The 23,036-nt window shown below is 33.6% G+C and overlaps 1 protein-coding gene across 9 annotated transcripts in view; it reads left to right on the top strand.

The window, feature by feature from the left end:
- LOC127853844 (spermatogenesis-associated serine-rich protein 1-like) overlaps positions 1 to 22,781 on the top strand; it is a 34,555-nt gene extending 11,774 nt beyond the window's left edge. For 3 of the 9 annotated variants that reach the window (XM_052388639.1, XM_052388641.1, XM_052388640.1), the window contains 8 exons: positions 4,718 to 4,865; positions 7,621 to 7,733; positions 10,445 to 10,474; positions 13,885 to 14,034; positions 15,425 to 15,548; positions 18,419 to 18,433; positions 20,117 to 20,185; positions 21,036 to 22,781. In XM_052388639.1, the coding sequence (XP_052244599.1) occupies positions 4,718 to 4,865; positions 7,621 to 7,733; positions 10,445 to 10,474; positions 13,885 to 14,034; positions 15,425 to 15,548; positions 18,419 to 18,433; positions 20,117 to 20,185; positions 21,036 to 21,159 (773 nt within the window). In that variant the 3' untranslated portion in view covers positions 21,160 to 22,781. The other 6 variants (XM_052388647.1, XM_052388646.1, XM_052388643.1 and 3 more) reach the window with 5 other exon arrangements.
- Positions 22,782 to 23,036: the final 255 nt, after the last annotated feature.

Here is a 23,036-nt window from a genome sequence, read left to right as displayed (position 1 = left end):
ATGTATGTATTAACAGCTTAAGTTACAAACAATAAATTACAACCTTTCTCTTATTATTAAGGACACATAGGTTAATCAGTCGAACAGCGATAAAAAAAGGACAAATACATTCCATTTGATGAATAAATAAGGTGTGCCGGTCAACTCGTACCTAAGTCAACTTGCACGGTAGTCAACTCGCACGTTTTTTGGTCAACTCGCACGGCATTTCTGGTCAACTCGCACTTTTTGAAGTCAATTCGCACCCACAAAAAAATAATATATAGAAATAGATGAAGGATGTAATATGATCAGTAGTTTATAAGTAGTTTATAAGTATTAATAATAGAAATTATGTCCTTTTTTTAATAATCTGAATATACGGTTGTCACATTTAATGGCTCTTTCAACCTCGTGATCAATGTTTTTCACGGGTTATATGAATGTGTGGAAGAGGTGTGACAGGTTTTATATACAACAAACAATAAATAAAATGGCAAAACATTAATCAATTAAACTTAATTGGTATGATAATTAATCAGTGATAATTTAATGTTTGTCACAACACGGAGAATGTTGTAAAGGGTGTTGTATACCGCGCACGATTCAATTAAAGTTAATTTAACTTGTAATTAAAAAGTTTTACTTTTATAATCAGGTGTAAGTTAAATTAAAGACAATTAAAACGAAAATTTGGTTATGTTTGTTGCATGCGGTTATATCATAATAGATCAAAGTTTCTTATTTAATATCTAAATTAAGAATAGGTTATCATTATCAACATATATGTGGTATGGAATACATACGTATAGTGAATTCATGCACATAAATACACCTTTGATTCTTGTAAAATTGTATTATGATTGAGTATTATTGTAAAATTAATCAATGTTTCGTACAACCATGTTTAAATACATGTAGGTATGATAATCATATATGCGCGGTTTATATGATACTAAGATATACGTATTTGTACTCACGTTGACATTATTGATATACGTTTTTTCCTATAATTGTGTGCGAAATAAGTTTTCCATACGTAGCGGGATCTTCATTAATTGTTGTATAACAAATTATTAAATTCTTAATAATTAATAGTTCTGTCCGTTTTTCAATTATCAGTCTTAATGTCCTATTCCTTAAATTACAAATATTATTTCTACCATATTTCTAGTTCAAAACAACATAAATATATGCATGCACACATATTATTAGTGATATATATATATTGAAATAAATATTAAAACAAAAAGTATTTAGATGTATGTCTACTTGTGTACATATTTCAAAGCTTTGATAATGTGTGTAAGTATTGAAATTAATATAAAAGGAAAATTATGTAGATGTATGTCTACTTGTGTACATATTGTAAAGCTATGATACTGTGTGTAAATTTATTGAAATAAAAATTAAAATAAAAGTATATAGATGTATGTCTACTTGTGTACATATATAAAGCTTTGATTATGTGTGTTAATATTGTAATAAAATTAAAATAATACTTAAAAAAATAAATATTTTAAAGTAATCTTACTGTCTACTATAATGTGTTGATAATGTTACTATGGTGTAAACAATATTTTGTAAAAAAAAAAGTTATTTTGTGAAAATATTGCAATAAAAGGTATTGAACTAAACTCTAAAAGAATGTCTCATTTGTGTTTATGCATAAATAACTTATTTAGAACCCATTTACACATCAATAATTTGACTACCGTGCGAATTGACTTAGGTACGAGCTGACTTCCGTGCGAGTTGACCAAACAACGTGCGAGTTGACGACCGTGCGAGTTGACTTAGGTACAAGTTTACTGTAAACCATAAATTAGCTAGGCTACAGCTAACTAACCAACAAAGTATCAAAAATAACATTCTTGTACTGATATTAAACTCAAATAAATTACTGTCTATTACACAGATTATTAAAAGACATTTTAAATGGAATTGGAATACATGTAGTATTACTAAAAATAGTAATATTATTTACTAACACCATTCATTATGTTATATCGAAATATTTAGATAAAAATGTAAATTGAGGAGGGTTTTGTACATGAATTGTAATTATTAGTACAATTTATTGATTTTATAAACAAAAACAGCTTGGCATTTCTCTGTAATTGGTATCCGAACAATCGCTCCCACGGACAATCGCACTTAGTCTAATTTTGACAAGGCGGACGTTCGCTCCTACATAATTTTGACACCACGGTCATTGGTTCATACAATTAGATGCGAAACCTTGAACATAGTATACACCGATCAGAGGTTAACAGCTATAATTAGGTGAAAATTAAATTTACTTTGTGCGTACTATCATAAATACACGTTGAACAATATTTCAACTTCTCAAGCGGTTTTTATGTAAACAATGTAACGATCTTGAAGATCACTTTCATTTCTTACTTGAATGTCCAGTTTTCAATAGCCTCAGACAACAATATATACATAGACATTATGTTGATTTCTAAGTTTCAAGAATTCTATGACTAACAGACAAATTGACCCCAGTTACCAATGTTGTGTACCGGTATTAGTCCATACAGAGTGTCATGGAGTTTATGGCTATTTGGCTGTTGAAATGTGCCTTATCTGTGGATATATCACAGTTGATTATTGCAGACACAGTATGGTTTCAGAGATAAGAGATTAGCCCAAGCCCAATTATATCCAACAAACAATCATAAAATGATTTACTATCAGACCAGTGCTATGGCTTAGCTAACCAAGTGCGCGGGTGCAGCTCCATGTCCCACAAATGCCCCACTCTGCCCACTTGGACCTACACCTTGCTATTGTTTTGATTATCGTGGGATTATAATGGAAGTTGTGCAGTAGACTCTGCCAATACCGGACTCTCTGAATACCGGAACTCTCTCGATTCCGAATGGTCGGGCCAGTCCTGTATTTTCTCCTTCTATTTCTTTGTTAAAAAAATGTTGAATAAACCGAACTCTCTCAAAACTGGAAACCGAACGGATATCTCCGTGAATTTGGTCATTTTCAACGTAAAAAACATTGTGTTCACCGGACGGTCAAAATTCTCAAGATGCCCGATGCGTGAAAATTACAATACCTAGTCAGCACAGTGCGTGCGGTGTCACACATTTTGCTCGCGCAATCATCGATAATCGGATTAAACATATCATAAAGGTGTCAAGTCGTTAACGCGCTAAAGAAGTCCGATTAAATAATGTTAAACAAACTGTGAATGTCTATAATAGACGTGCGGTAACACCAAAAAGTGATTGACTTGATCGTTTTATTAAGCTTATGATAAACAATTTAATAACAAAATTAATGCATGCCGTTGCGACGATCACTTTCTTGTGATCTTCTCGGGTAGTTTAAAAGATCTTATAGCCATGTTTTTAACGCTTAAATGGTTGTTTGTTTGTTTGTCAGATAAAACTGTAAGAAATATGACCATTAAATATCCATCCATCTGTCTGCAAATTTATTCATTGCCTTTTCTTAATTTCAAACGCATCTTCAGCATTAATAGTCTCAAATCTACAAGTCTTCTCAAATCGCTATTCGTCAAAATTGTCTTTGAGTGTTAATTAATTCAGAGCTATTTATAGCGAACTCGAACACGACTCACTCGCCTTTATGACAAATGTCACGTATGTACATGTATATAGCACCACATTCACTTTGGGATTAATCAAAACAAGTCGGTATGGAATGTTTTTTGCTGTTAATCGAATAAAAACACATTTTTGAAGAATGCTTTAAACATAAACCTTACAGGAGTACAGTTATCACATGGTACATGTAAATGTATATGGTTTGTTTTATTCTTATATGATTTTGTACACAATGCATACACTGTATATTTTGGCAATATTCATACTCTTGGTAAACCAGAACTCTCTGAAAACCGGATGATCACGCCGGTCCCCAGACCGTCCGGTTTACAGAGAGTCTACTGTATTTATCAATGAATTAATATAAGTGTTCACACTGAAACTCTTTTATTATTTCTTGAAGCAATGTTTTAAATTAAAATTCATGTAATAAGAAATATTAACATTTCTTCCTTATCAGAACCGGTACAAGTATCCGTTCTAATTTTGTATTATTAACCAGTGCTTTGTGTAACCAAGTCATATTCAACAAGCTTGTACTGTAGAATAACAATCAAAAAGTATTTTTCCCCCGACACATGCATCAAACACAGTTGTGTATTTACTAATCCCTATTCCCAACACGATGGTTGTCTTGAGCATCGACAAAATTAACCTCGCTGTCCGAGTATGAATTATAAAAAATCGGACAGACTGTCGCTAAATTCTGACTCATACATGTACAGTTGAATGGAAAACTCATCATAATCTCTATCATATTCCATTTTCCATCAATTTTTCTAACTAAAGTTTGAAAAGATAATACATCCGAAGCTTTATAACGCCGGTTCGTTATTGAGAGCATGAACAATGGAAGATTTGTGACGTCACTTCTGGTTTGAAAGAAAATGGCGAGTACATCGGAATGTGTGAAAAATCGCGATTTTGATCTATTCGTTCTCGCTAATAACACCGTAATTTAAATGAAGTGAGGTGCGAAACAGTTTAGATATGCACTAAATTCGATGAATAAAGGTTTTATGGGGTTTTAAAATCGTGGCACTTGATCTTTAACTCCCTTGCATTAAGCCCAATTTTTGCAGAACACGGCTGATCTTATTTTTTAACAAACTCCCTTATTTTTGCATACATGTATTATGTTGATCTAGAGCGGGAGAGGAGACATTTTCCGCAATTGCAAAATCAGCCTGGAACGACGATATACAAGCCCCATGGCCGCAGGTACATCCCCCACGGCTATGGCATGTATGACGAATGGAAGCCACACCCACAGAACATCCAACCTAAGTACACGGAGTAAGAGTGGTTTTTTAAAAGAATTACGTATGTTAATGTTGAGAATAAGCTTACCAATCAGCAAAAACCATATAAGTGTGTTAAATATTTAAAGATTTAATCTACAAAAACATTTATTTGTATTTATGGGTGTACGGAAGAAACCCCCTTCGGAAGAAACCCCCATCCCCAAAAACGGCATAGCGGAAGAAACCCCCTTTCACATTTTGCAAGCACGGAATAAACACCCTCGCTAGTTTTGCATATGCGAATTAAACCCCCTCGCTAGTTTTGCATATGCGGAATAAACCCCCTCGCTAGTTTTGCATATGCGGAATAAACCCCCTCGCTAGTTTTGCATATGCGGAATAAACCCCCTCGCTAGTTTTGCATATGCGGAATAAACCCCCTCGCTAGTTTTGCATATGCGGAATAAACACCCTCGCTAGTTTTGCATATGCGGAATAAACCCCTACGCTAGTTTTGCATATGCGGAATAAACCCCCTTCCATAGCGTTATGAGTATGAGGGATTCAAGGAAGAATATGCACGATTTTATCAAATATTTATTAAATTATATAAAATGTGTAAAACGCTATCTATTCTTGAACACTAACTCCGATCCTTATAAAAAGACGAATGCTTCTGTTATTGTAGGAAAATATGTATGTATATCTTTGTCACAATCGGCTCAGGGCGCTCATTTGTCTTTGTTGCATTTTATGAATTTCGTCTTCAATGTATAAGTTTTATTGCCTATTTTGTGTTATTGTAACATATTTTTATCAATATAGTACATTTCAACACATATAAAAATCTTATAATCTCAGTTTAACGAGTGCAAGTCAAATTCACTCGAGCATTTCAGCGTTAACAACTTGTGAACAAACTGCCGGTACACTTCTTTAATCAGCACAAAGCAGTTTGGAAATAGATTATCACACCTTCATTTAATTAAAATCAATGTCCTTTAATGTACTGGATATTGGTGATAATGTTGAGAAGTTGTGTCATGATCGGCGCCTTTCATTCATTTCCAAAAATGTGCGGCTCGTGTGAATTTATGAATCAATAAGAAAAACAAGGGCGGACAGATGTTATGTTACCAGGGTTACTGCAAAGAAAGCAAAGTCATCGGTTAGCAAGCGTTGGGGGTGCGACAGCCATCCAGACATAAGAGGAAGGCCCGAATGAATCACTGCTGTTGACTTTGTGTCAGCAGTACACAAAGGGGGAGTGACCATCCGCGAGTTCTTGCAGGCCATCGGATAAAGCATTAGGCTATAATTGTGTGTTTTAAGGGAAGGGTGTTGTAGACTCAGTCATACTCACACCTTTTTATGCATTAGTTTTTTTTATAATATGTCTGTTTTATCGTGAAAACCGGTAAATGCGTGTATTGTTTCATCAACTATTTGTTTATTGCTTTTAAATATAGATCTATGCTTGTTTGATCTTTGTAAATAAATGATAATATATTATATTATATTTGTGTCGATTTCATCCTTCAATACTACTTATTTTTCCCCAATCATAAATTATTCGTTTTATTACCATAACAATGTTTGAGATTCACAGCTTGAATATTTAATGTATCATTTACAGTATACAGTACAATTACTGTTTCAATAATTACTCAACTAAAAGACCGTAACGATAAAGATACGGCGTGTTTGATTTGAAATTAATTAAGAGGAAATATCAAATTATCAGGATATATTTGTGTTAAAAAATACCAAAGACACTTTTAACCGAAATCGACAGAATTCAATGTTATCTGCGCTACACAGTTTGCATCAAAAACTAATTACACGCACGCTTGACCTTGTACATTGCCGTGAAAATTATGCTCTTTTGTTGGGAAAATGATGACTATATTGGAAGCATTTGTAAACGTCGTGTTAACATTAAAAATTCGGAAGTGTGTTTCAGATTACTAATTATTATTCTCATTTGAGAATTTAACGAGTCAATTATCACGATAATGATGTTTGAGATTCACAGCTTGAATATTTAATGTGTATCATTAACAACTTATTAACAAACGACTGGTACACTTCTTTAAGCAGATTTCCGCACCTTCATATATATGGATTTTTAATAACAATTAGGAAGGGTGTTTATTCCGCTATGAAAGGGTGTTTATTCTGCCTGTTTTAAAACTTAGAGGGGGTTGTTCCGCTATGAAAGGGTGTTTGTTCCGTGTTTGCAAAATGTGAAAGGGGGTTTCTTCCGCTATGCCGTTTTTAGGGAAGGGTGTTTCTTCCGAAGGTTTTTTTTTCCGGTAATCGTATTTATGTTTGATCACCAAAATTTTTGGCTTTTGTTATGGCTTTTAAAGGATCATGTTTTCTTTTGTTTCCTATTTATGACTAATAATTGTGTAATCATATTTTTTTTACATTTTCTGATTTTCTGTTAAATAAGGCAGGTTTTTATATAAGTGATTTTTTTCTTATTTAAAAATCTATTGTTCGAAAGTATGAATTTTAATATTAATGTTTGAAGATTATTGCCCACCCAAAATAAAGTGAGTTGCTTACAGCATTATGCATGCAAATGTTACAAGATTTCCTTCCATTTATTATTATTCCATTTTTGGGTACAAAATTATGCATATAGCTTATTGTTGCAATAAGCACATTATTTCGGGTACTCTTTGGTTTCACAATAACGTGTAAATAAGGTGTGCAATAAAATTTACTTTTTGATTACAAAATAAACTGTGATTAAGGTTGGTTAAAAAATATACACAGCCTTTCATGTCATTTTGCAGTTCAGGGCCTGATTGGAAATCGCGCATCAAGTATATCGCTGACCCAGCCAACCCCAAATATCCGGCGGCAGAAATATTTGAGACCAACTGGAAGGCGATGCGGCCATATCCTTGTAAGAACTCATTTGATGCTTCTACATCTTGTCTGGTAATCTAGGCATATCAATTGCTTCTACATTCTTTAATAGCAAAAGCCTTTCATTACATTTACTTTGAGCCACTGATGCTTTTTTACGATTTAGTATTAAACAAAATCACTTCAGCTTGGCTTTGATACTAAAGCAAATGTAAATGAGTCGGGTTCTGAGAAAACTGAGCTTAATGCATGTGCGTAAAGTGTTGATCCAGATTAGCCTGTGCAGTCTGCACAGGCTAATCAGGGACAACATTTTCAGCCTAAATTGGATTTTGCTAAGAAGAGACTTTATTTAAAGAAAATGTCATTACAGCGGATACTTTACACACATGTATTATGCCCAGTTTTCTCAGAACGCGACTCAAATGAGCAGCGCTCCAGGACCAGGCTTAATGCATGTGTGAAAAGTGTTGTCCCTGAGGATCCAGTGCACTGAAATTTCCTTATGAAGAACATTCTTTTTTTCTAAAAATTCCTTCAAAGTAGAAATTGTTGCCCCTGGTTAGCCTATGCTGACTGCACAGGCTAATCGAAGATGACTTTTTAGGCCTTGTTTTCACAGAGTACCCCTCATATGAGTCGTGTTTTGAGAAAACTGGGCTTAATGCATGTGCATAAAGTGTTGTCCCAGATTAGCTAATCAGGGATGACATTTTCCGCCTAAATTGGATTTTTGCTAAGAATAGACTTCATTTATGCGAAAAATGTCATAAAAGCGGAAAGTGTTGTCCCTGATTAGCCTGTCGCATTGCACAGGCTAATCTGGGACAACGCTTTAGGCACATGCATTATGCCCAGTTTTCTCAGAACACAACTCATATCTTGGTCAGTTTATTACTTTTTAATGTCACATAGCATCCTTTGGTAAGAAAGTTCTTTTTGGCAGAGGGAAATTCGCTCAAAATGGAAGAAAAGGATTGTCAAAAGGTCAAATGAATTCTGTTAATTCAAAAACCATCAAAATAAATTATTTATATAAAATCATGTTTAATATTGTTAACAATTTTATCATATTTTTTCCTGAATGTTTATCACCTGTGTATGTTTTTTTAGCTCAGAACATGTACATGATTCTAAGTGGTAATATGTGTTTGGGCTTTATTTGGTTGTTTCTATGTGATTTTCAATGATCCCAATCAATTTAAGCTTTTATTTGATCAAACTATAGAGGTTTTATTTCCTGATGAACATTTTTGTATGAAGTGATAATTAATTTTAGATTAAGTTACACTACAAGCAAAAAACATAATGTAAATGTTAAATTATATAATTGCCAAGATCCCTTCTGAATGAAGAAAAGAGACATTTCAGGATTTTAGGATTCATTTAGTTTACCTGCTTGCTTTTTATATGTCAAAGTCATACGCAATACAGTCTTATGCCCCTGCTTCTACTACCAAGTTAGCTTACTGCAACAGCTTAAACATAAGAAATAAATGCAAAGTGTCATTGTTAACCTTTAAATTAGGTATTTACATGTGTGATTTATATGTGAATTTATCTTTGTTGTTTGTTTATTCTAACATTAATTATCAAGTATTTATTTGTTTAGGTATGTAGGCATTACTCACAAAAGGATTTCTTTACAACTCCAGACTTTTTAAAATTTTCATTTTGTCTTTTACTTGGCGTTTTCAGAAGTCTTTTTATACAATATCCTTTTAGTTCAAGTCGTATTTATGTATTTAAAAATGCACCTACTATTGCCTATGTTTTTTTCATTATTTCAGTAAAAAGTTGATTTCAGATTAAGTCAACTGAGGATTCCACATCATGTCATGGTAGAGATTTGTTAGTTTAACATCATTCATGTTATGATTAAGTTTAGTTTATGTACAATCTTACACATCTTATTTGGACATGTTATTGCATGTTTACAGAATGTTCAGCAGACTATGTCAAATAAGAAACATGCATGTTTTGTAAGACAACACTCATCCTGATGTTTTCTTTTTAAGAAAAGCTATTTGGCCCTCCTTAAAAAATGTTGATTTGACAAAGCTCTGTATAGAATTTGAGGTGGGTAATTGAAGGTTATGACTGTTTATACTTTACAAAAAGGGTTGCATATATTGACGGCTGTGTTGGTCTCTCTGAATTCTAATTGATTTGTTATTTATTTGGCGAGCTTGTTAATTTAAAACAATTTTTTGTTATTACCAAATCATATTTCTACATTTAAACCTGCATTTGTGTGTGAAGCAACAGGATCGAGCTAATGACTTCAATCTAATGGATTAAGTTGATGTGTGATAAGTTATAATTAAAAGACAAGTATTAGAAGGGAAAAACAACTTAGAACAAACTTACAAACATAATGAATATATTTGTGTTGCTTCACTTTATGCACACATGCTTAAGTCATTAACTTTGATTTTACCTTTCCCACTCAGAAGCAAAGGGTAATTGCTTTGAGCAAACAGCATAAAACCAGAACAGCCTGCGAGTAACTCGCAGTCTGTTCAGGTTTCTTGCTTTTTGCTGCTCATCAGTATCTTAGAGTTGGAAATGAAGCCTTTAAAACTTAATCTAGTAAGAAAGGTCTTTTATTGAATTTAAATTTCTAAGGGATTTACACATGCACACAAGTGCGTATATACCGGTAAGTGGTGAAGGGTGAATTCATTAATATGGTCTCTATGATAATTTGAAAGTGTTAATTCATAATGCTAAATACGTATCTTTCAGTGCGTCAACTATGTCTTAACAAATTGGCCAGTAAGATTTTTACATAATTATAATAGTTGACAAGTGTTTGAGGGAAAAGACTGGAACCACCCAGTAGTTTTGGCAGTAGTTGGGTACACTTTTTTGATAAGCATTGAGTTGCATGCAGCCTTGCTGATAAAATTGGTACATGTATAGTGCAGCCAATAATAATCCGGTAATAAATTAGATGCCCTCTGTGAAAATGGGGTTTAATGTATGTGGGTTTCTTTTAAAAGAAGTCTATTCTAATAAAAATTAAGTAAGGGCGTAAAGTGTCACCATGATAAGCCTTACCAACATGCATTTAGTCCCATTTTCCTAGAGTGTGACTCGAATATTTTGAATGTGAAATTATTGTATATGATAAAGAAATATGAAGAAGGTACAATAATTACACCGTCATCCTTTGATTTACCATCTGCAATTTCATTCTATGCATTGTGGAAACCTTGCATGTGATATTTATTGTACCAGAATTATAAATGCATGGCTTTATAGTGGTTCTAGGAGTATCTTATATACAGATAGCTGCAATATATGCACCATATGTGTGTTGAAATTAATTAAGCCTTGCTCTGTGAAAACCAGGCTTAATGCATGAGCTTAAAGTGTGGTCCCTGATTAGCCTGTTAATTCTGCAAAGGCTAATCAGGGATGAACCTTTCGGTATTTATGGTGTATTTCATTTTACAGTCTCTTCTTCCAAAAAATTATGCGTAAAGTTTTGTCCCTGATTAGCCTGTGCAGACATATTCTAATCTGGGATATCACTGTACGCGCATGCATCAAGCCATATTTTCCCAGATCCAAGCTCAATTGAAATTGGCACTCACATTTCCATATTGATCTTCAGTTATTATATTGAATGGTTTTGGTAATTTCCAAACATTTGTTCAAGACAAGCCATTTAAGCACATTAAATTTTGTAGTTTTTAAAAATATGCTTAATTTTATATAAATATGTGTATATTTATATAATTTTTTACATCTAAATAAGTATATATTTATGTATACTTTTATATACATGATAATTTACCAGTTATTGATATTTCTTATACATTTTTTCAATGCATATTGCAGGCTTGTTATCTGTATGGGGCGATATTGCAAGGTGACAAGGTTTATTGTTTCACCTGTTAAGTGACCAGTGTTGGTACAATTAGTTTTATATGGTCAGAGGGGGTAATCTTAGTCATGATGGTGGCAGCCATGCCGAGACAGTTGTATTTCACCATTGTGTACCGTTTATTACTTTTGTTTAATATTAAAGTGACGCTCACTGTTCAGCCATATCAGTATAAAGGTGATTTATAACTCAACTTTACTCCCCGACAATTTTCTTAGTGGAGCTGTAATTAGGTCATCTGGCAAAGAAATTTTGCAGCAAGTTAAGTCAAGATATGGAACAAATATTAATACAAAATAAATGTTACTAGCTTTCTTGCTGATGTGGCTGGAAAGTGAGTGGCATTTAAAAATTAATACAAGTAATAAAGGGTTTAAAACAGCGAAATATACCTGCCACAACATGGCCGACGCCATCTTGACTATCATGTGATTACCCCCTCTAATACTGTTATATAAAAATGAGATAAAAGTGATCAGTCACACACCGTCATCATTCACAGAATCTTCTTGCATGCATAGAACAGAACAGAGTTAAGCATTTAATTATCAAGTCAGAAAACAAACAATTGTTATGATAAGCTTTGTTCCAGCAACATATTTAATATATTTTTTCTGTAATACAACAATTCAATTCTTAATGCAAATTTACCCCTTTGAAAAAAGTCATTTGACTGGAAAAGCTTATAAATAAGAGTAAAATTAATGTATAAAATGTGGTTGAATGTTGTTTTTTTTTAATTTTAAAGAGATTTCATTTATTTAATTAAAACTTTGTTTTTTTTTTCTTATTTTAGTTAAGTCCATCAAAGAGCAAAAAATAAATGCTTTTACAATTAAAAATACCATTTTACTCTGGCTCAAAGACCAGATTGATGACCTTAGCTGGAAGGAATAGCGCTGATCACTCAGCTACACATGTACTGGTGTCAATTAGATATGGTCACATACCACTAATTTGTATTGTCCTAGAGGAAATCTGATCCTGCACAAAGCTTGAACCATGAGTATTGGGTGCCACCTTTAAGATACTAGATATCATATTTGATATCAGAGAACTCAAGGTATTGTGGTCCCAGTTTGTAACTTCGCTGTGTATGGAAAGGAATTTAAAGCTGTTGTGTTAGTACTGTTGAAGTTTTGTTAATTTAAAATATAATTGAGCAGCGCTCTGTGAAAAGGCGGTTTAATTTATGTGCATAAAGTGTTTTCCCGGATTAGCCTGTGCAGTCTGCACAGGCTTATCTCAGATGATACTTTCCGCTGTTACTTGATTTTTGCTAAGAAGAGACTTTCTTAAAACAAAAAATATTAAAGCGGAAAGTGTTGTGCCTGATTAGCCTGTGTGGACTTCACAGGCTAATCTGGGATGACATTTTAGGCACATGCATTAAACCCATTTTTCACAGAGCATGGCGCAATTTAATTATTCTAGTAAAACCATAAATGAAATAATATTGCAGTTTAGGATCATACGTTTCTAAACTCTAAGGTTTTTTACTATGGTGTTTTATTGTTGACAATTGTATCACTGTGTAAAAAATGTGGATTTCATAACATTGGCATAACGATTATTGGTATCTGTACAAATATTTATCATAATGTTGTGCAACTTTGTTGTAAAAAACATGTATTAATGTAATAATTAATTGCTTTTAAAGTAAAAGAGTATATTCTATCGGAAATTGCAATTGATTGTAACCTGAGATTTTTAGCTGAAAATGCATTTTAAAGCAATTCATGTGTTGATATTGATATTTTCCAATACATAAACATATTGAATAAAACATGTTGATAATTGAAAATGTGAAAACATTGAGTAAGTCATTTTCAAGCATTATAGGGCTTGGTATGAAAATCTGAACTACTTTCTAAGCCTAAAAGTTAATGTTTTAACCCTCACTAAATCATTATCCAACACTAACCATATTTCTCACTGATATTTTTGTGTACTTCACTTATTTGCCTACCGATATTAATCGCTCTCAGGGAAACCAGGACTTGATGCATGTGCAGAAAGTGCCTTCCCAGATAAGCCTGTGCAGTCTGTGCAGGCTAATCTGGGACAACACTCCATTTTATGGAATATTTTGTTTTAATGGAGTTTCTTCTAAACAAAAATTCAGAGAAGGCAGAAAGTGTTGTCCCTGACTATCCGTGCAGACTGCACAGGCTAATCTGGGACAACACCTTACACACATGCATTCAGTCCACTTTTCCCAGTGTGAGCCTCATATATAAAGACGCCATCATAGGCTGTCCTACTCACTGCAGTCTGTCCACTGTTTCCCCAGACACGTACATGAACTCAAGTAACGAGTGGCTTCTGGACCCAGGCCTTTCCAATAGAGGGATGAAGTGTCACTTCAACGGCCGCCACCAGGCAACACACACGTCGGCAGATGAGATCACACACAGCATGTTGTTTGGACGTGGAAGAAATTGTGAGTTACATATGATTCTTGTTGAAAGCCATAAAGGCTTATGAGTTACATATGATCCTTGTTGAAAGCCATAGAGGCTTATGAGTTACAGATTATCCTTGTTGAAAGCCATAGAGGCTTATGAGTTACATATGATCCTTGTTGAAAGCCATAGAGGCTTATGAGTTACAGATTATCCTTGTTGAAAGCCATAGAGGCTTATGAGTTACATATCAGTCTTGTTGAAAGCCATAGAGGCTTATGAGTTACAGATTATCCTTGTTGAAAGCCATAGAGGCTTATGAGTTACATATCAGTCTTGTTGACAGCCATCAGGCTTATGAGTTACAGATTATCCTTGTTGAAAGCCATAAAGGCTTATCATTACATATTAAATGAAAGGATTAAAAAGGGACTTGTTCACAGTTTGGCAAAATAAGGATTTAAAAAAATGTCATAGAGTCAAAATAGATTATTTTTGAAAAAAGCGAACTCACATTTCTAACTTAAAGGAAAGTTACAAATAAAGGTTTGTTAATAAATAATCATAAATTGTAATTGGTAAAATGATAAAGAATTGTAATGCTTTCCATTGATAATTTGGAGAATATGTGTGTTACAAACATACTGTTAAAAATACTTTGTTAATAGCCTGCGTGATCTTATGGAAACAAAGTTGATTTCAATTCAAAGTGTTTCAGGTTAGAATCCCAGATCAGGCCAAACAATGTGTTCACTATTTTTTTAAGTTGTCAGCTCAACTGATCACAATGTCATGTCATAATGCCCATTTAATTGAAAGGTTTTTTTGTGACGTCACTAGCTTGCCAATATTAACCTGATATTGACATATATTACATATATGAGGCACACTCCGGTAAAACTGAATGCATTTGCATGGTGTCATCCTATTTCAGCAAGTGCAGTCTGCACAGGCTTATTAAGGGACAACACTTTACGCCTAAACTTGATTTTGGAGACTTTCTTAAAACGAAAAATATCATAAAAAATGGATATTGTCGTTCCTGATTAGCCTGTGCTGACTGCTCAAGCTAATCTGGGACGACACTTTACGCACATGAATTATGCTCCCTTTTCACAGAGCGTGGCCCAAATGTTCATGCTATCAGAGATCACAGGTGTCAGCTTAGTGCTGGGCAGCTTAGTCATTCTCTCTCGTTGTAAAAATGTTAAATGCATGTGTGTAAAGTGCTGTCCCAGATTATACTGTGCAGTCTGCATAGGTTTTTCAGGGACGACATTTTCCACTTTTGTTGTATTTTTTTCGTTGAAACAATGTGACAAATTCAGGAAAATCCAGTTTAGGTGGAAATTATTTTACCTGATGGGCCTGTGCGGACTACACAACTGTTGTATAATTTTTGGATGCATTTTTTGCTTTTGTTGCCAGTGGAGACGATAGACAAGCGTAATGGTATCGGGGAGAGTGCCCCTGGGGACAAGCCATACAAGACCCCGGAGTATTCCTCCCAGTTCCACAAGCTGGGATCCACCCTGCCTGTCATTGACTTTGGGTAAGTAAACACACAATTCCCAATTTGAAGATTTCGCGGGGCAAATTTTCCATATTTTAGTGTTTTTTCAGCTAATTTTACCCATTTGGCTCGGTACCTGTACATTTTCAATAGGGCAAACAAAATTGCTGACTGCTAACCTTCAACTGTAGGTCACGTGTGATCTCAGCTGAATGTGGGCCATTCTGTCCAGAAAACATTCTTGAAACAATAGGGCTAGGCTTAGGGGTTTTCCTTTAGATCTAACCCTAGGTACCCAGATATTGTGGTTAAACATTTTGTGCAGGAATCCTTATTGGCTGTTTAAGCATCCTTTTGCTGAACTTTAAAAGTCTTTAAATAAGATTTTTTTTGAAGTTCCACCAATTACATTCTCAGATTTTGAAATTGTCTCCAGGTTTATTGAAATGATACAAAACAAATTTGTTTTTAGTGTATGATATAAAAGTTTCAAACCTGAATGGATTTAAACTAAGATGTGAATGCGTAATGATAGTTCAGTCATTTACCTTAAATGCTTACTATATTTATATAACCGATATAAACTTTATCCAAATATGCAAACTTTCCTTTTAACCATTTCCCACTCAGAAGCAAAGTGAAATGGCTATGTGCAAACAGCATAAAACCAGAACAGCCTGGGAGTACTCGCTGTCTGTTCAGGTTTTATGCTGTTTGCTGCTCATCTGTATCTAAGGTTTGCAGATGAAGCCTTAAAATCTTGAATATAGTAAGAAAGGTCTTTAATTATATTTAACTTTCTGATGAACTACATATGTGTCGAAATACTAATCTAAAGGTAAAAGGTTCAAAAGTTGAAACCCCTGTCTCAGTTAAACCTGTATTAAGTACGCATGCAATCAGCACATTAATCAGTATAACAATGGAATACGGTTACAGGCTGTTGACTTACCTGCATTGAAAAGAAGCCATTTGTAATCATTTCAGTTATAAATATTGTCAAGATAATGACATTTATTATGGACTTTAGACAAGATAGCTAGGATATTCAGAGATGGAAGGCTGGTTTACAGTTCGTAACACAAGTCTGGTCTACAGATGTTATAGGTACCACATTGTTTGAAATCATAAACAATAATGTAATTTTGTGCAATTTTAATTGTTGATATTTTCTGTTTGTAGGTTTTACACTGTGTGTAATACTGGAAGTTAATTTGTTTTATAGCTCTCTAATAGCATTCAATATTAAAATGTCTATTTGTAGGTATATTCAAGATTGCGTGCATTATTGAAATGGTCTTAATAATGTTTGTCACAGGAACCACATGATGCTCAATATTGAAATATGTCACAGGAACCACATGATGCTCAATATTGAAATATGTGTCGTTGTCACAGGAACCACATGATGCTCAATATTGAAATATGTGTCTTTGTCACAGGAACCACATGATGCTCAATATTGAAATATGTGTCGTTGTCACAGGAACCACATGATGCTCAATATTGAAATATGTGTCGTTGTTTTACTTATTGGAATACTGCTTATCTGTTGGTAATGTACTTCATCACATGAGATACTGAAATATTAATTTCATACCTATTAATATCATCCAATCAGCTGTCATGTACCATGTGACCAGTCAATATTCTACCTTGTAGGACATGACTCTGTGTCCAATTTGGTGCATATTTGACTATCAGAGTTTTAACAATCATTTTCATAGTTTACCCTTGAATGAAATTTCATAAAAATCAATAGATTCTTCATGGTCTTGTAATTTGCCTCTTTTATATCATATAAACAGTCAAATAATGAGTCCCACATGCACAAAATTATATTTATAATAATCCCAGCAGGCGTATTTCTTGAGAAAAATTATTTTTTTACTTAGAATTTATTTCTCACATGGTTATTAAGTGATGTTAGCGCTGCGCTCTTTTGTATGCATGACATACCAATAACAATTTGTACAATAACACAAAACAACTGAAAGAAAATAAAGGTATATATAATAATACAAAGATTATTAAACGGCCTTGTGTACCAAACGGTGTTATATTTTAACTCGTACACAGCTGGCTAATAGAATGTTACATGCAAGTTGTACTGTGGCTTTTAATTATTTTTAAATTAAATAAAACGTTAGATTTAAATCATATTTAAAAGAGAGTATCTTACTAGGTATCAGACGAAGAAAACAAAAAGGCCATATGAGGAAGATTGTCCTAAATTGTTCCAGATATATTTTCAGGAAAGGTATTCTAATGAGTTGTGTCTCTATGCATGCATTTTGAAATGCTAATCTGCATGAACCCTTTAGTGCATAATAACTGAGGAATGAAGGTAAATGATGGCTAACTGTAATGTGATTTAAACATCTCATTCAGAATAGTTTTTTCTGCGTTGAGTTAAACTGTAACATGAAATTACAGTTACTCATGAGATAGTGGCAAACACATAAATGCTTTTCATTAAATTTATAGTTCTTGATTTATTTATAGCTGTGTGTTGTATATTGCTCCAAAATTAGGTCACCAAATGTAAAAATTGTGGATCAAATACTAGAAAAAGTATAAGCCCCAAATAGATATTGAACATAAGGTCTGGGAAAACTGGTCTTAATGCCAAAATAATTATCACTTGAAAACATGATGATAACAACAAATCATCAGACAACTTTCCAAATGTTTGAAGTATACTAAAAGGCTTTTTTACAAAAGTCGACTGCATTTGTGATTCATGGCCGAATCAAACCCAGTTTTATTATATACCGGTAGATATATGCAGCTTTATATTAATATCTTATGTTAATGTAGTAGGTTAAAAGCTTGTTGTGTAATAGACGAATGTGGAAAATGAAACATTTAATGTACAATACGAATATAATTTGTTGTTTCTTGCCTAGATATGTTCCTGAAGAGTACGTACAGCAGTTATTGTATTAGTCGTGCAACGTTCCATGCCTATTCATTGTTGTTGTTGTTGTTTCCCATGTCTCACGCCGTCAGTTTTGTCCACTTACCTTTGTGAAGTCACTGGTCCATTGTTGTTTTTTAATAAATTGCCCATGTGTTGTCAACATAGTAATGTGTTTTCCACATAGTCGTGTGTTGTCCACATGGAATTAATATGTACACAACATTGTAAGAGTCACCCGAACACAGTTTGAAGAAGTTAGAAATTGGTTTAGTGCTTTATATCAGGCAATTTGGACTAGTTTTATGCTCCAGGCATGTGCTGATGCTGAGAGGCAAAAAGTGGTAGGCCTGTCCATTGTTCCATCTGTTTTTCTGTACAAGGTGAATCCTTGATGACACATTTTGTTTAACATGAATTGGCATCCTTAAAGCTTTGATACCAAAAAGGATCTTATATATGAACATTCTCAATACACCCACATCAACTGAATTCATTCTTACCTAGACATTTACCTTATTCGGGACATAAGACTGTTTCAGAAGATCAAATGTTTTGCTTAACCAAAAATAACGCGTTAAATTTAAATTCAATGCTGCATACTGAAATGCTTTGAATGTTATCTATGAACACTATCAAGAAACTCACATCACCTTTACCTCATTTTGACCTTGACATCGACCTTCGTTTTAATGTAAGACTACTTTAAAAGGGCAAAATATTTGGTTAAACTAAAATCACTTGTTTGGTCTGACATCAATAATGTTCCTTACTGAGTTGTAATACTTACATAAATGATTTCTTTGAATACTTACAACACAAGGAAATCACCTGACCTTATTTTGTCTTAAACCTACTTTTGGACTTTAACCAAATCATTTAGTCAAATTCCTTGTTGATCCAAATTACCATCAGATTACCATCTATTTTACTCATCAAAAAGCTTTGATACTACCATGCATCACTCTGCACATCCAAATCTTCTGACCTCATTTTGACCTTACCATTGACCTTAGTTTGAACAATGACTTCAAATTGACAAATGAATAAATACTATCAAGGCTTCCACAAGGGACTATAACATCAATTGAATGCATCATCTTGTTGCTTAGGGTTGTAGGCAAAATTAGGTCTTTTTGTAAAAAACATTGAATATGAAACATGCACAGCGCAATAAGTTCTCTCTATAATGAATTAAACTATTATTTCACCCCTGGGATTCTATAAGGGATTGGAGATAATAAGAGGAAACACTCATAATGCTCAGGAAAGGGGAATATGGTGTATGTTAACCTTTTAGTATAGTCACAAATATACATAAATCATCATCAGTAAAATTGTATTTACAATATACACTGATTATAATCAGGTTAGCAACCCAGGACCTCTTGAGCCTCTCGTTTAGTTGATGTTTATTCATTTTTATTGTGCTTAAACTATAAAACATGACATTTAATATTTATAAGAGTTATTTGCATGTTTGTTATTGAGTACTGCTATGTAATCAAGTGTTTGTTATTTTCTTTTTTGTTGTTGAATGCATATGTATTTATTAACACAGTGTTCCAGTAGAGTGTGCAGGTTTTGTACATTAACGTAGAATGTAGCCTATAAACTGTGTGATGTCTCACCGTACTGTCACATTGAGCGTGTGTTCTAACTGTTTCACTGTGAGGTGTGCTTGCAGTGCTAACAGCCCCTGGCATCATCAGCCAGACACGTTTGTACCGCTGAAGCCCTCCCTCAACGAGCCCAGGTAACATCACCTCACTTCATCGCAGTGGGGGGGATCATAGGATCCTTGTTCAGGGAAAACGGGGCTTAATGCATGTGTGTAAAGTGTCATTCCTGATTAATGCAGTTAAAACAGGCTAAACTGTTAGGACACTTTCCTCCTAAAATCGATTTTTGTTTAGAAGAGACTTTTTTTAAGCAATAAAGACCATACATTTAAAAAGTGTTGTCCCTAAATAGCCTGTTCACATTGCTCAGGGTAATCTGGGAAATATTTTAAGCACAAGCATAATGTCCAGTTTTCTCAGAACAAGGCTCATAGGTCCTCTTTGCAGGATTAAGGCAACCCTGCAATGTTTAGGGTTTACACATGGAATCTGGGTTCCTTAGACAGGGGTCATGCACACTCTTGAAAGTCCAACTGGAAAATTTTGTGTAAGAAGCTTACCTTCAGACATAGTTTGAAATTGCATGAGAAGTCAGTCAGTTTAAGGTCAAGGTCACTATTAATAAGAAACGAAAAGCAGTTTTCGCTTAATATCTTATGTTTGGATGGAGGCATTGCATTGAATTTTTGAATGAAGGATGTTTGTGACAAGTTAGCATTCTTGTTTATAATTCATTATTATGCTCTGTTATATTTCTGTCGACTTTAACTATTTTATAATCACACAGATTGACTGAATGTTCACACACTAGGACAGTATTTATAGAGCATCTGATGTTATTGTTGGTCGGTATGTCGGTAAATAGCTATACATAGCTAATGTTATATTGTCATATATGCATATGCACCGACTCAATTGTACGTATGTATGGGATATGAAACCTAGTGTTCCCAGAACGCAGCTCATGTGTTTGTTCATTGGCAGGGAGCCATTCCGAGTAAAGGCACGGCGAGAGGAGAAACAGTCCGAGATGATGACCGTGGCGGCGCTAGATGAATGGCGCCCCGCCACACCGCTAAAACCTGAGAAAATTGATGAGAAGAAGTAACACTCAACCCCCAGTGTGTGGCATGGAGCAGTCGAGACTCATTGGCTTCCAAACTTATGTCCACTTAAGTTTACAGCCTGGGCAGGATTGCTCGAAACTGTAACAGCCATTTAAAGTAACATTCTGTTAATTTGAGACCCACACCCAAAAAAATGTAAAAGCCATATTGTTTTCAAACATATGCAAATTATTTGATGGTTAACAATAACTTGATCCATAAATGAGAGGCTGTTGCTTAACTGGCTGTTAAAGTTTTGAGCAGCCCGGCCCAAATAAATGAAATTCAAATTATATATAAAAAAGCATCATTAAACTTAGGGAATGAAAACACTTGCAGTATAAAATAAGAACTTATATATATATATATAGGCCCCATAGAACATGTGAAGATGTATGAAGACATGTGAGGGCTGGCATATGAGGGTGTGTGTTTAGCAGCAGATAACAGCCATAAGTATTCTTAATGTTGTTTATAAAGTAGACTTCACTGATTTTGCTTTATCCTTTGTTTCAAACAAACATTCAACAATGTCAGATTGAGTCTCACTGTGATAAAAATAAATATTTTGCTCAAGTTAAAAAGGTTACATTTATTTAGTTATTCTTAACCACAACAAACTTTTATTGTATTAAAATGTTGTGATTTGTCTTACTAGTTTGTCAATCACATTTCAACTTATAAAATTCTCTTTCACTGCAAACTTGGGCTTGTTGGCAATTATTTATTTCTATTTGTTTTATTATTTTTCAATGAGTTGAATGTTTTTGCAAGGATATCATTAATCGATAAAAATGCTGAAGGTTTAAAATTGTTTTTTGTTTTTTTCTGGCATAAAATGATAGGTTTTGGTATTCAGTGAACAATATTAATATTTGTAATGTAAACTGCCTTTTGTTTCTCTACCTTACTCAATTTTTACACCTGCTTTGTGTCTGTAGTTTATTTGTAAATCATGTTTATATTTTAGCCTTGATAATACTTTTTACTTTAGACCTGTATATTTAATGTTGTAAAGATGTTATTTCAGTATTACATACATATGTGTGATAGTATGTTTTATACGTTTTTATTTTATTATTATATTTTATCTGTGATACATCGCATATTGTTGAATGTTATTTTTTTACACCATGCTTTTCATTACATAGCATTTATTGTTGGTGTGTGTTTTCTACTACTAATCATTTGTTGTTATGCCACAAAATAATTAATTCCTTACCTGTAAAATGTTTTTAAAACTGTTTTTAATCGTCCATATTGAGCCTGTCTTTTCTTACATTGAAAAATTACTAATGTAACAGTATTTTAAAATTTCTACCAGGTAATTTCATTGTTGGTCCATGAATAATGTGATTTCGGTTTCCAAAAAGAAATCAATGATGATATAATGAGCAAAATAAATAGTTGTAAACATGCAATAATAAGCAAATTATACAGATGAAGATGAATTTGTGGAAACATTCGCCTTCTTTCTGCCCCATATATAAGTTGTAATGTGAATTGTACCGGTCTATTTCATTTTTGCTTAACAAATAATGTGTGTGCAAAATTTGTTTCGTTTTCACTTTACATAAATATGTTTATCAATGGTTACAAATAAATAAACATGCTATAAATCTAAGGTTTTCGTTTTGTGAATTATCACAAAAGTAAAGTTTCTAAAATGAACTTGATGATTATCTGTGTGTGCGACAACTTATGCATTGCATTTATAATGTAAACACGTAAAGAAGAAAAGTAAAGAAGGTGACGTCGAATGCAAGACAAAAGCACTTCTCGTTATTCGGTTATTATACACGTATCTTGAGGGTTTTTTTAATTCCAACTTCGATGTGTGTTCTGGACAATATCAACTTGGTAGACATGGAGGGGACAT

Source organism: Dreissena polymorpha, chromosome 12 (assembly GCF_020536995.1).
Source record: "Dreissena polymorpha isolate Duluth1 chromosome 12, UMN_Dpol_1.0, whole genome shotgun sequence".
Taxonomy (NCBI): domain Eukaryota; kingdom Metazoa; phylum Mollusca; class Bivalvia; order Myida; family Dreissenidae; genus Dreissena; species Dreissena polymorpha.
Note: the sequence above shows the minus strand (reverse complement) of the source record. Positions and strands in the feature narration are given on the sequence as shown.